This window comes from Rhinolophus sinicus, chromosome 4 (genome assembly GCF_057876585.1).
Source record: "Rhinolophus sinicus isolate RSI-liver-muscle chromosome 4, RSI-T2T, whole genome shotgun sequence".
Classification (NCBI taxonomy): Eukaryota; Metazoa; Chordata; class Mammalia; order Chiroptera; family Rhinolophidae; genus Rhinolophus; species Rhinolophus sinicus.
This window is the reverse complement of record NC_142504.1, coordinates 107,898,129-107,913,084: the sequence shown is the minus strand read 5'-3', so window position 1 is coordinate 107,913,084 and position 14,956 is coordinate 107,898,129. Positions and strand designations below refer to the sequence as shown.

Below are 14,956 nucleotides of genomic sequence, written 5' to 3'. Positions count from 1 at the left end.
AACTTAAAATCAGCCAGAAAAGTAAACATCATACCACAAATAAAATATACGTGTGTACATATGCATGTATGTGTATATATGTTTATATATATATTTACATATATAATGTATTTGATTACTGATGATGCAAATTTATAAATACTTCATGCAGTACAATCAGGTTTTGGTGGTAGAGTCTTTTATGATAAAAAAGAGAAAAATTAAAATAAAAAAGCTTACACTGCATTTCATAACAATTAGGTTTCTGTAATATTTTAAAGATTACATGAAGGAAACATAGTAGGAGGGATGCAAACATTAATGCATTGCATGGATTATGTAGCTGAAAAAGGAAAAGAAGCTCAAACACCATTCTGCCAGGCAGAACTGCAAAACAATCTGAAATTGGACACTGATCCTTCAAGACATAGACCATTTTCCATGCTTGTTAATAGTATCTCACAACTGTATTTAAATAGGTAAAATGAAAGCATCAGTAAGAAAACAGTCATTTTTATCTTTTTAAAATTAAAAATGCCTATAGGAGTAAAAGGTTTTAAAATTCGACATAAAAGTTTTCTTGAGGATCAGTACAAATTTCTTGTGCTAAACAGATAATTAAGGATAAGCTTTATATGGATTTTGCGAATGCACTTTATACCTATCATACTGTAGGTCCCATGAATTAGGATTGAAATCAGTGGTAAATATTAAGAAGATAACAGAAGAAAGTCATACGATACATTTTAAAATATTCTTAATGCATTTTTTATAAGAAATTTTGTGAACTGGAAATTGATTTCATAAACTGAATAATTCAAATAAATAATTAAATTTGTTTGCAAATAAATCATCTACTGTCATTTAAACAACTTTTCATTAATCTTTCATTGGCTAAATATAACTGTGAAGAGAACTTTCCACAGTACTCATGGCTCATAACATAGGCTATGTGTATTAAAATACATTTGCTACTGCATTTTGGACATTTAAAGCATCTGTCAATAACAGGTTAGCTATACAAAAATCAAAAGAGGAATTTTCAAAAGTTATTATAGTCAATATTATAATTATCCTATCATTATTAGACAAGTGATTATTGCCAGATATAATAAAATTAACACGTATAATAGGTAACTACAAGTACATTTAAGAAAAGAGTTACATTTTTAGTCCCTGTTAATTTTCAACACAGAGTGTCTATTTCTGCAGACATATCAAGCATATTATACCAAGAGCAGAGATGAAATAAATTAGTTAACTGGTAACGCAGAACAGTGTTCATGGCACATCAATGGACCTACAGTAATAGTTAGTGTTGCACAAGCTAATGATGCTTTTAAGCAAAATTGGAGTAAAATGAAGACCATGCAGTTTCACTGAACTCACCTGACAGAGGTGCAAAACCATTCTCTAGGAGCAGAGATGCATGCACAAAAGTAAGAATATGATTGCAAGTAATAGACTTTAACAAAAGAAAAACATAACACTAAACTTCAAAATGACAAAAAATGGACAACGTGATGAGAATACTGGGATGAAATACTTTCTGCTTCTCACCTCTCTCTTTGCCAACAGGACGTTGGGGACAATGTGTGGCAGGCACCGTCCCAGCATCAACATGACACTTTTCTCACTGTCTGCAATCCGAGACACCTAGAAAACCGAAGAATTCATACATGACGACAGTGGAGAACTTCTGTACTTAAAGTTCATGCTGTAGACCCTGCCACCCCTGCTCTAAACACACATCCAAAGTTCCAACTTATGACAATGATGACGACGACAACAATAATAACAGCTGTGTCCCCAGATAGGATAAACATTTCTGGGGACCTGGAATGGACTGAAAACATCAGTGAGAAGCAGGGGCGAAGCCAGGGAGGCCACTATGCCTCAGTTCTGGGAACAGGTAGGGATAACACAGCACTGGGGTAGCTTCAGCAGTTTTTATTTTGTTCTTGAAAAGATGTCCACAAAGCTACAATCTTTGGTGAACGAGACAGTTTGTATAATGAAGCTGCATGTCAGGGGAGGCCCAAGGAGGCTGACCCGGTCTTACTGTGTTTCCCCGAAAATAAGACCTAGCCGGACCATCAGCAATAATATGTCTTTTGGAGCAAAAATTAATATAAGACCCAGTCTTATTTTACTGTAAGACCCAGTCTTATCTAACATAATATAATTTAAGACCGGGTCTTATATTAATTTTTGCTCCAAAAGACATATTAGTGCTGATGGTCCGGCTAGGTCTTATTTTCGGGGAAACACGGTACAATGAGGATTGTCAGAATTACATCCAAACCATACTCTAGTTCTTTCATATCCTCAACGACATTGTGGGACAGAAGCCCAGGAGTCAACCACAAAATGGCTAGAAAGGGAGGAGTATGAAGATAGGAGGAAAAAAACAAAACTCCCTTTCAAGATGAGTCTGTGACGACAATTACAAAGCACATGAGGAAAACTAATCTGAGAGTCAAACTCAGCAAAGACAACTACTCCTAATGAGATAAAAATAATGGAGTAATCTAAAAATAACCAAAATGTATGTACACTTACATTGCTTTTCTCAATTACATCAGAGGCACATAACCATGCTAGTAGACATTAACAAAAACAGACTGCAAAGGGTCACTTTAATACTAAACAAAGGTTTAATCCAAAGAATAGAAATAACCAACTACATTCCCTAAAAGTTAAAAATTTTAGACACTATTTCTTAGACCATTATTTTAAATAATATATTTGTATTTGAAATAGAGTATTATCACAGATGGTTTTGGATGAGATAGTTAAGAAGAAAAATTGACGGTTTTAAGAAAGTTGCAAGAATATCTGGTATAATTTACCTCTGATCCTAAACGACTATCTGCTGACATCCGACAAAAAGAGAGCAGTGCTTGGTGGAAAGCAGGAGACAATTTCCTATAAGACAATATTGGATAAAAAGGGGACAAGACCAAACAGTTACCAGTGGCATTTAAGGAGAAAGTAAGTTCCAGTTTATAACTCCCATTCCTGCATTAATCCTACACAAATGTTAACTGGATTTCTCATCTACCAGTGACTGCAAGAGCACCTCACTGCAGAATTGTATAGTTGGAAAAAATCAGCAGTAACAGCTGTTCTTATAAGAGGTTGATGTTATGCGAATAAAAGGCCTGTGAATGAAGGGGATCAAACCTGAAGTGGTACCGCAGGTCAATGACATAGAAAGAATCTGCAAAATCTGAAATGAGGACTTTTCCCTCCCCAGTTCTCTATGGTCCCAGAGAGGTGTTTACCTCATGGACATAAGGTTGATTATAAGTGGACATAAAGCTTGATCTGATATTCTGCTGAGAGGAATTACAGTTTTGCAGATGTATATAATGATAACGATAAACGTTAATATTACAAATCCACATAAAAGAAGTAAAATTTTAAGACAAGTGAAGGAGAGACTCAGTCAACATTCACAGTATATTTTAAAGAAAGTATTTTTTGTAATTGAAAATATTAGCCTATGTCTGTTTCTAAAACAACACTGGTCTCTGTGTAGTAGTATTTATAAAATTATTACGATGATTAGTACTTTATGTGCTCAATCTACAAAGAAAGGGGTAACATCAAAGGTTACACAATAGACGTTATTTAATACACATCATAAAGTGGCACTCAGTAATTTCTATCATTAGAGAGTTAGAATGGTGTGACAAAGCTTGGGCTGTTTGCTCATTTATATTTTCCTCCAATTATCTTTTAATCTTTTAGCGGAGTAAGGAGTGGGGGGGGGGGCAGGGGGAGAGGGGCAGAATCCATCCAATTACTTTAGCCAGAAACCTCAAATCCGCCTTTATACTTCCCTTTTCAATCAATTCAATCGATCTTTTACCTTCTAACTACCTTGCAAATCTATCCACTTCTTTCCAATACAGGACAGGCCACGATTGGTTTTTTAACTTGGATTCATTCAATAGATACCCTTAGCTTCCTTTCCTCCAGTCTGGCAACCCTCCAAATACCTCCACCCCAGATTACTCTTCAAAACTTAGATACCATCATGTCCCGACTCTAAAATGAGTTAACACAGCTTATATGGCTCAGTCTTTGCGTAATTCTCCAACTTCATCTGCCATCATTCTTCACACTTGCATTCTTCGCTTAAACTTGACGAAATTCTTAGTTTCCCAAATGCACGCTTTGCTTGCACAAGCTGTTCTCCCTTATTGGAAATACTCTTCCTCTTATTTCTTTGCCTGCTTAACTCCTACCTAATTGTCAGGTCTCAGGTTAGATAACACTTCTCCCTGAAACCTGTCTTGCTGATGACTAGGTTAGGCACAATGACCATGTGTTCCCAAAGCAAGTTGAACCTCTCTTATATTACCACTTTTCATACTTTAATTATTTGATTGTCAGTCTTTCTCACACTGTAAGGTTTGTGACTGAAGGCATTACCATACATTGTGAGGATTAAATAAGTTAGTACACAAACCGTTTAGAACTGTGCCTGAGAGATTGAAAAGAGCTCAGTAAATATTCCTTTCTTAAAATTACTTTTTTTACATTATAAAATAAAATAAAAATGTTAATTATATTTTGTCTCCTCCACTAGAAAACATGATCATGAAGGGCAGGGACCATGCTTTTGTCATCTGAGTTCAATCACTGCAACCCCGTAAAAGGTAAATAAATGTATCAAGAGACTATTAATGAAACATTATTAGTAATGGAAGCAGAACAGGAAAAAGGACTAAGAGCAAAGACTGTTCTTCTCTTTATCATAGACAAGTTACACAGTACCAAAACGAGTCTGAAAATAACTGAATAGAGAAAAGGTAAAAAGCACGGGGTAAAGTGTTTGCAGCATCTAGTAATGTACATGTCATTTACGGGTTTAAGTACTTACCCAAGATAGAATCTACGCCATTTATGGTTCATGCCTTTTTAATGTAATTTAACTCAGTAATTACTTTGTGATTTTTTGTGTGTGTGATATGTACTTTCCTATGTGTGAATGCCAACACAAAATTCATACATCTGGTCTGCAAAAGCAGTTCAAATAAGAACTGAAGCTCTTTCAGTTTGACAACACACTAAACACTGGAAAGAAGCCTTCCAAAATACAGGATGCGTACTAACCTATTGGGCTTATCAAAATGGACTGTGTTTTTACTTGATGGAGAAGGAGATGGCACTGCTTCTCTTTCTTTCCTGGGTAAAGAGTTTGGGATGTTCTCTTTAGGAACAGTGGAATCAACTTCATCTGATTTTGAAAGATGGATATTCTTGTTTTTTCCCTCGTCTGAACTATTCACAACTGAACTCTGTCCACTGTCTTCAGAGTCTTTGTGAAGGGACTGATCCAAAGAAGGTTGAATAGAGTCACAAACTACTGGGATGGCAAAGTGTTCACTTTTGAGAAAGTCCATTTCACTGCAGAAAGAAAAAGAAATTATCAGACAACAACTGTATTTTTAAAAAAACTTTGGCAATAGCATAACGGGTTTAATGCCTTAGAAGTGTAACATATTAATAGAAAATGGTTTGGCAACTGATTAATCTTTTCTGAAACATACACACTGATGCTTCATATACCTAAAAATGTAGCTGCAAATTTTTACCAAAGAAGCATAAAAACGACCTAATAAACTCAGCTCTGGATTAGCTCTTAATTTTCAGTTCTTCATTTGCAAAATGGGAATAATTCTCTCTAACTCACAGGATTATTATAAGAATTAAACTAAATAATGAATGAGAAATGTGTACAACACTAATGTGACGGAGTTATTTTATTGATATTGACAGGACTCAGGGGAAGTAAAAAATATCTTATTCCTTGCTTCCAGGACATAATTTATTGTAAGATCACTACATTGGTTTAATTTTTTTGGGGGGAGATGGGGGTGGCGTGAGGGGGAAGGCACATATTAAATATATAAAGCAATTATAAGACTTTTTTTTCAGAAGTATTATAATGTGAAAAATTATGTCTGACAACTGAAATATTATTATGTGTTTTTATATAATCTGCCAATTTCATTTAAAAAGGTTTTTTTTAGAAATTATGATGAAGTACTAACCTTTCAAGTCTTCTGATTTGTTCCATCAAAGACCATTTCTCGCTATTTAATAAACTAATTTTATCTTCTAATTTCTGTACTAGCAAGGAGTTCTAAAATCAAAACAGGAGAAAAAGAGAAACTGAAGATCTTATAGTATACTTTTACATATTTTAAATATTTTGGGGGACTTGACTAGTCAGTTAATATCGCTCACCTCTAAAGTCTGAGGAATTTCAAGAGTTGGAGGAAGGTTGCCTGAAACTGGTGTAAGGGCCTCCAATTCACTTTCTTCTACTCCACTGGCCACATCTACAAGGTCTTTTCCAGTTACCTGATGATTTCCAAAATCTCGATAAAGTTGCAATAAGTCTGGAGGTTTTGGAATATTTAATCCTACATCATCCCATAGTTCAAAATCCTGAAAGGTAAAAAATATTAATATAAAAACAATCTGAGGCAATTTTACTCTGCACTTGAGATTTATTTTATTCCTTATTGCCAATATCTTAAAAACCCAACATAATCTTGTTATAATGTTAAAGTATATGTTCCAAGTAAGTAATCATTCATAAACTTATTTTTACATCTTCTACTGTCCAATATTATTCTTGTAAGTTTCTTAATATTCTAAGTAAACAGGTTTAACTCTTAGACGTCAAGATGTTGCACATAATCTTTTATTAAATCTCTCAAAAATGTAAACTATCAACTTTAAAACTTGTGTTAACTTTCAAGTTTGTAAAACATGTTTAAATATTTGCATGAAGTCATAGAACATGTCTAGATTTAAGAAGCTTTAGTTCATAAGTTGTACCTATTATAAGTAAACTATGAGTGGCATTAACTTTGTTCTTCCTTTCTTTATTATTCCAACCTATATGTATTTAGTGTAATCTCTGGTGGGTAAGCAAGCAATTTAATCTGCTTGTCTTTCTGCTGTAGCTATTTGACTCCAATTTATATTATTAAATATACTTCTGGCAACTTTCGAAACCAAACAACTGCTCTTCAATTTGTTGTGTATGAAGCATTCTCTTGAATTCAATTTAGTACAATTTTATTATTAAAGTACAAAAAGGCATGTACTCCAATTTATATTATTAAATATACTTCTGGAAACTTTCAGAAACGAAGCAACTTCTCTTCAATTTGTTGTGTATGAAGCATTCTCTTGAATTCAATTTAGTACAATTTTATTATTAAAGTACAAAAAGGGAAAGTACACTGCAAGCAGTCTGTGGGCAAAACTTTTAAAAAGAGCTTTATAAAGTTCCAGAATAATCAATCACATGCAAATACATTGCCCTACCATTCTCTTTTCCTCTAATACATCAGAATTTAGTACTAATTTGATATCTTGTAACTTATTTATAACTTTTATTTATTTGAATGTTCTAAACGTGATACTCTCAATCCTTTGAGAGCTCAATGGATAATGGGAACAACTATTATTGAGGGTTAAATCTGAGGCAGATAAGAGATAGGTATTAGAAATGAGGGCTTTGAAGAAAAGTCCAAGTATGAATTTCATATCTGTCTCCTCTTACTGCTGTTATAAATTAATTTGAAACTTAAATAGCTCATCTGTAAGATGGGCATAATACTTATCCCGGAGGGTTTTACTGAGGAAAAAACAAAATGTTTATTAAGGCCTTAACACAGTGCTTGGCCTACAACAAGAACTAAACAAATTTAATCCTTAAAAAAGAATAAATGAATAGTACAAATAACATTCAAATGTCCATTTATCCATCTATATTCATCCAATATTTACTAGGTATCTACCCTTTGCTTAGAACCAGGGATAAAATGTCACCATTTAGGGACTTGCGCAGTTAAAGAGTGGGGACACAAAGAAATAGGTGGAACCTAAAGTATCACAGGTATTATGATCACAGGAACGTCAAGAATTCCTAGAAAAGAGTCAATTTCTGTCTTGAGGTGGGGGGTGAGGAAAGGTTTCTGGAAGTAGATGACCTGTGCACTCTTTTGGAAAAAGTTTCGGTATTTACGAGGCGGATGGCAAAGAGAGGCTAGGGGAACCAATTATTTTACAGACAAGGGGAAGAATGAGCAAAAAATACAAAACTCTGAAGGAACTAGATATGTTCCGGGAGATGCAAGCCCTTGTGTTTGGCAGGATTACAGCGAATGGGTGAAAGATTTAATGTTGAAGAGGCGGGTAGAAAGATAAGCTAAAAAGAGAGTTGAGAGGGCTTATAGATTTAGAATTGACAAGAAAGGAGTTAAAGCAGAGGGCAGGAGAGATGACTGATAGGAAAAACAGGGAAAGATTAGGGAGGTGGAGATAATAAGGGGAAAAACATGTAGTGGGAGTAAGACAGTGACAAAGTCCAGAGAACGGCAGTGGGAGTGTGGAAACTTCCTAACGTAGCGTACAGAGCCATGCTGCTGGAGCCGGGGAGCTTCGGGAATTAGACAGTGAGATGCGCCATCATCTACTTGGAAAATAGGGGAAAACAGCATCCTCAGTGAAGAGACAAGTTTTATTTAAGGCAAAAAGGACATTCTGAGGACAAGCTGAAAATATAGAAAGTTTATTTATGATTAAATAAGTTTCAAATCGCACAATAGAAAAAAAGGATGGGAAGTAAATCAGTCATAAAAGAAAGAACTGGAGGAAGGAAGTAAAGAGCGGTATGACAGCGAGTATATGCAGATAAAAATATGAGAAAATTATCAATAAATATTTTAATTTACGCAGATACAGAGATAAACAAGAGACTCTTAGTTTCAAGGAGCTTACAGTTTAGTCAGGGAGACAAGAGATAATTTCAGGTAATGACAAATGCCTAAAATGGGGGTATAAGATAAAAAATAAAATAGGGTGAAAAGTCTTAAATCTTGGCCAGAGGCTGAACATGAGAGGGCTTTAGGCAGCACTGGTTTCAGGCCACTTGAAATTACCACAAATGTTTAGTGGTTAAAAAACAGGTTATTGATGAACATTTCCAATGCCTTTTTAAAAAAAACAAAACAAAACAAAAAACAGCTTTACTGAGGTATAATTAACATACAACAAACTGTACAAGTTAAATAAATCCACAAACTAATTTAAAATGTACAGTTTGCTAAATTTTGACATATGTATACACCCCTGATTAGATCACCACAATGAACTTGAAAGAAAATGAACTTGTTCACACTCTCAAAAGTTTTCTTGGACCCCTTTGTAACTTTTCCCTCTTATTAGTCATACCTTCCCTGTTCCTAGGCAAATATTGATCTGTTTTCTTTACATTCCTTAGAATTTTATATAAATGGAACCATACAGCAAGTGACCTGTCTGGTTTCCTTCATTCAGATTGATCTGTGTTGTATTTATCAGTAGAGTTCATTCCTTTTTGTTGCTGAGTTGTATTTCACTGTAAGGATGTAAGATTTTCTATCCAAATTTCTATTCTTGCTCTTGGATATTTGGGTTGTTTTCCAGATTTTAGGTATTATAAATAAAGTTGCTATGAAAATTGTGTAGGAATCCTTGGGCATATGCTTTCATTTCTCTTGGATTGTCATATCTAGGAATGGAATGACCATGTCATACGGTGATAAATGTTTTAACTTTTTAAAGAAACTGCCAAAATGTGTTAGAACGTGACTACCATTTTGCATTCCCACCAGCAATGAGGAGATTTCCAATTGCTGAACATCCTTGCCAAGACTTGGTACAGTCTTGGATACTCTAATTAGTGTGCCGTGGTATCTCAGTGTGATGTCTGATCTTTGTTAAAGCATCTGTTTAAATTTTTTGCCCATTATTTAAAAAATGGGGTTGTTTTCTTATTATTAAGGTTAGAGAGATCATTATATACTTTGGATACAAGTCCTTTTTCAGATATGTTACTTGCAAATATTTTACCCAATCCATGGGTTATCTTTTCATTTGCTTCAAAGTAGCTTTCAAAGAGAAGTCATCAATTTTGATGAGAACAAATCTGTTGAAAGCACCACGCTTTTGGTGTCATATCTAAGAAATCTAAGGTTGCAATAAATTTTTCCCACATTTTCTTCTAGAAGCCTTACAGCTTCCTCTTTACATTTAAATCTATGATCCATTTGAATTAATTTTGGCATATAGTGTGAGGTATGGTTTGAAGTTCATTTGGAGGGGTGCATATGAATATCAAATGCCCCCTCTTTTACCAGTTGTAAAAGAGACTATCTTTTCTGCATGATATTTAGTTTGCACTTTGTCAGAAATAAAAAAATCATCTATGTGTAAGTCAATCTCTTCATCCTCTATTACGGTCCACCGACCTATGTGTCTGTCTCTATGCCAAAAAGACTGTCTCAACTACAATATCTTGAAGTCAGGAAAAGTCCTCCAACTTTGTTCTTTACTAAAGTTTGGCTGTAGTACTAGGTTCTTTCCATTTCCATAAGAATTTTGAAATAAACTAATCTCTACAAAAAATGCTGGTGAGATTTTGATTGAGATTGCACTGAAAATACAAATCAATTTGGAGAAAGACAACATTGAATCCTCTGATCTATGAGCATAGTATCTCACTTAGGTGTTCTTTGGTTTCTCTCAGCATGTATAATGGCTTTCAGTGTACATAGCTTTATCCAATTTATCCCTATGTATTTCCTATTTTTTAATACTTTGTAAATAATATTTTTTTTTAATTCAATTTCTAATTATTGCTAGCATACAGAAATACAATGGATTTTTGTTTACTGATCTTGTATCCTACAGCCTTGCTAAAATCAATGATTAGTTTTTTGGATAGTCCAAAGGATATTCTACATATGCAATCATGTGAATAAAGACAGTTTTATATCTTCCTTTCCAATATGTGTGACTTTCATTTCTTTTTCTTGCCTTGTATTGGCCTGAATCTTCAGTACGATGTTCAACAGAAGCAGTGAGAGTAGATATCCTTGCTTTGTTTCTCATCTTTCACCATTTACGATGTTAGTGATACGTTTTCTATAAATGTCTTTCATGAAGTTGAGGAAATTCCTCTCTATTCCTAGTTTCTTTAAAGTTTTTATGGGGAATAGATGTTCGACTGTGTCAGATGTGTTTTTTTGCATCTTCTGAAATGATCATATAATTTTTTTTCTCTTTTCATTTTTTAATATGGTGAGTCACAATGACTGACTTTTGAATATAAATCAACCTTATATTACTTGGATAAACCTTTTTACATGTTGTTGCATTTGATATGATCAAGTGTTATAAAATTATGTAATGTTATGTAGAAGTGTTACGTAGAATAACTGAGGGAGTAACTGAACTGCTATCTCCCTTTGAGAACATCTATTTTTATTAAACAATCCATGGAATATTTTATCGACCAATGGAATATACCTGATTTGAAATGATGGCCTCCTGATTTCTACATAATAAACTCTTTGGTATTTACTTTCCTAAGGTGCAAGCTCAAACTAATCTATTAGCACTAAGAAGTCAAAATATTATAGGGTTGGGAGATAACACTAAAACAAGCCATCTTTCTTTGCTTACAAGATTCTATCAGGAAAATAAAGTTCTAAAGTTGCCTCTTATTCAAAACACAACTTACATTCACACTCTCGTTGAAAATATTCTCTTAATTGCTGTTATGTATTTATCATCTTAATTATTATAGTTCTACTGAAGACATTTTTAGTTAAACTGTTTTTATAAATATACATTAATCTGTACTACCAAGTAAATGTTTAAAGTAAAAAACATCAGCACATTCTATACATACATGAGCATATGAGTAGATTAAATAGTCACTGGGGAGTTGTATTCACGGAAAGAATGAGAACTCTTTATGTAAAAAGAAGAAATCTGCAAGTCAATAGAATACTAGACCGGATAGGCAAGAAAATGCTGTGTTTGGTAACCAGCCTTATAGAATTTTACTATACGCATAACTTTAAAAAATTAAAGAAACTAAATAAAAGACAAAATAAGTACATTTTAAGTTAAAAAGGAAATAAACGATTGTTAAAAAAAGTAACTGTACCTGATCATCATTTTCATCTGAAAAGGTTATTGATGTAAGCTTGTAGTTATTCTTCAATAAAAATTCATTGACTAAGAAGTTTAGAGCTCTCTTTTCAAGAGGTTTGATTGGCTCCTGGAGGCAAAATAAGATACAATACCGTAAGGTTTCGTCCTTCAATATTTATGCTATTTTATGTGGAAGATACTTTTAGATTTGTCATTCACCCACCTGAATTTCAGGACTTGATTTGTAATTTTTTCGTTCCTGTAAAGGAACTTCGTGTTCTGGTGGAAAAAATATATAAATAATATTTTAATATTTTACATTTGAAAATATCCCTGCTACTTCTACATTGTCAAAGTAGAAAAAGTCTCAAAAAAGTTTTATGTACACCACCTGCAGCCTTTGTCAGGTTGGCTCGGAGGGCCTGAATGGTCTCCTTGGCTTTCCGTAGTTCAAACTCCAGGACTGGACAGGGATTTGGAATAAACACACACAGGCATCCAACCAAGAAAAGGGAAACAAAAATAAAAAAATAAAAAGCAAGGATGGGTATGAAAAAAAAATACAATCTGTATTGAAAACAGAAAGCATGCAATCTTTATGAAACTTGTGAACGCATGCAGCAGAGTTGATTTGCAAGCAAACTGGTGAATGTTTTCCATGGTTTTAGAATTCAGGGGACTATTGATAAAAATGTTCTAGCTGTCTGACAAGGAATAGCTCTATTTAAAAATAAAATCTATGGCATACTCTCATCTAGGTAAATAAAAATATTAGTAATCTGGGTGCTTCTGCCTCACTCAGCCGAGGTAAGAAAATGCAATGACATGTTTTCAGGTGATATAATTTTAGGGGGAAAGATAAAAACTAGATGAAGTCCAAGCAAATATACTTAAAGAAAACTTTAGGATTAAAAAGAAAAAGGTATTTTTAAAGATATTAGCTAGAGTAACGTTATAAATCTATATACAAAAATGTTAGTGACTATATCCCTTCATTAAGATGGTGAAGGAATATAGTTTAAATATTCAACAAATGTTGGGATGCCTATAAACTTTTCTACATATAAGCGTGTTTTCTACAAGCATAGATACGTTAAAAACATATCGGAAAAAGTTCCAAAGGGTTTTTTCAGGTTTCATTTAAAGCCAAAGGGTGTGTAAATAGTTTGCTTTTAATTTCTAACTAAGATCATTCTAAAGCAAAGGATTGTGTACAATTCTAAAAGTGTAATTATTAATTATCTAAGGATATTAAGTAAAATTATTCAGAATTTCAAATTTTCTGATAACTCTTCAAACAGATATTTATTCAAGTTAAGAGGTACTAATGAAACTCAAAGATTTTTTCCTTTTATCAGAGTCTGATTATAAGATGAACATTAGTATTGAGGAAACAATTTAATAAGCTCTTTAAAATGTTGCATTACGAACAAGATTTAACTCTACGTGTCTTAACTGGGATTTAAAAAATATATATGTATATATAAATACTGTTCTAAAGTATAAATAAAGCCATTTCTGTGAAGTAAACCGCTAGGAAAATTAGGTCATCTTGCCACAACTAAATATTAAGAAATTACTGTAGTCAAATAGTTCTGCATAAAAACTAGCAAATTAAATGAGCAATTTTTTCTTGATTGACTAATAGCAAAAAGAAGATGGCAAATGAGATGCTATCGGAGACAACAAAGCTATAAAAATATATGGAAAAATTAGGATTCACTCAGTTTGCATATTTTCATTAAAAACTTAACGTGTAACTGAATCACATGTAGTGCATGAAGGCCAATTATTTTGATGCACAGAATTTCAATGCAGCAACATGGAAGCACAACTAAAAATCAGATGACGTGTATGTTACTATTTTGTTTTTGGTAGTCAGCAGTGCTGATCTGCAAACATTTCTGTGCAACAAAGTTAAAAATATTTTCTGTAAAACTTACACTTCTGGAAACTTAGAGTTTGTGTCTAAAGTTAGACTGCACATATTCAGCGTATAAGATAAGTGCAGAGTAAGTTTATTTTAATTCCAAAACTCTAGGTAATTGATTTTGATTTAAAAATACTTAACTATACTGTAGGTAAAATGAGTATATATTTATACTTTCAGCATCATTTACAATTTACTAAAACACATTACAGAACAATTGCAGATCAGAAATGCCCTGCACCAGTAGATAGAAATATGAAAAAAAAATACAAAAAATGGTTATAACACAAACTGTGAAAAACTCAAATTCAACTGGTGAAAGTTTAGGTGATCAAGAACAAAACACTGAATGATCAAGGCACAGAAAGCCAGAAAAACCCATGTCAGACGGCAAGAATTTAGATTTTTATGCACACCTACATATACACTGCCAAATGTCATTAAGTTACCAATGCTTTGAAAAGATAGTGCTTAACAAAATGAGTTCACTCTGCTGCATGTTTCTTAATATACAATATAGACTTTAAAAGACAGAGGCATATCTCTGAAGCTATAACGCATCTCTATAAAGTAATTGCAGTTATGTGACAAAGTTCCACAAGAAAGGGGTAAACAGCTATTTTTACATATATATGAATATGTCTCTTCTTTATTAAAAAAATATTGGCTTAAGGCTCAAAATTAATCATGTAACAAGATACACTGTACCAAACAAACTTTAAGTATTTTTCAAATATTGTAATTCTTCATGAAAATGTTTGAGGATGGGCATGTTTTTAAAAACCACTGTAGGCACCAACTACCAACCTGCTCATTCCACTATCCCAACCCTCTAGCAGCCCAATCCTGCTGAATGCAATGTTATTAGAACTAAAGTAATAACTGCAAAGACATCGGTATATTCTAATAATGCATATAAAAATCTTACCAAGATAATTAATGACATAGTTAGTGTAACCAACTCCAGATGAGTTGAAATGGTTATCCCCTAACCAGGACTGAATAATGCTGGTATACTAGCAGAGG

The 14,956-nt window shown here is 33.4% G+C and overlaps 1 protein-coding gene across 9 annotated transcripts in view; it reads right to left on the bottom strand.

Moving 5' to 3' along the window:
* RELCH (RAB11 binding and LisH domain, coiled-coil and HEAT repeat containing) overlaps positions 1 to 14,956 on the bottom strand; it is a 93,531-nt gene that overhangs the window by 55,966 nt on the left and 22,609 nt on the right. For 4 of the 9 annotated variants that reach the window (XM_019729321.3, XM_019729312.3, XM_019729313.3 and 1 more), the window contains exons 3-11: positions 12,392 to 12,463; positions 12,224 to 12,279; positions 12,014 to 12,127; positions 6,244 to 6,447; positions 6,048 to 6,139; positions 5,107 to 5,400; positions 2,832 to 2,907; positions 1,540 to 1,635; positions 1,369 to 1,392 (exon numbers count right to left, since the gene is read on the bottom strand). In XM_019729321.3, the coding sequence (XP_019584880.2) occupies positions 1,369 to 1,392; positions 1,540 to 1,635; positions 2,832 to 2,907; positions 5,107 to 5,400; positions 6,048 to 6,139; positions 6,244 to 6,447; positions 12,014 to 12,127; positions 12,224 to 12,279; positions 12,392 to 12,463 (1,028 nt within the window). The remainder of the gene's footprint in view (positions 1 to 1,368; positions 1,393 to 1,539; positions 1,636 to 2,831; positions 2,908 to 5,106; positions 5,401 to 6,047; positions 6,140 to 6,243; positions 6,448 to 12,013; positions 12,128 to 12,223; positions 12,280 to 12,391; positions 12,464 to 14,956) is intronic. The other 5 variants (XM_019729314.3, XM_019729317.3, XM_019729318.3 and 2 more) reach the window with 3 other exon arrangements.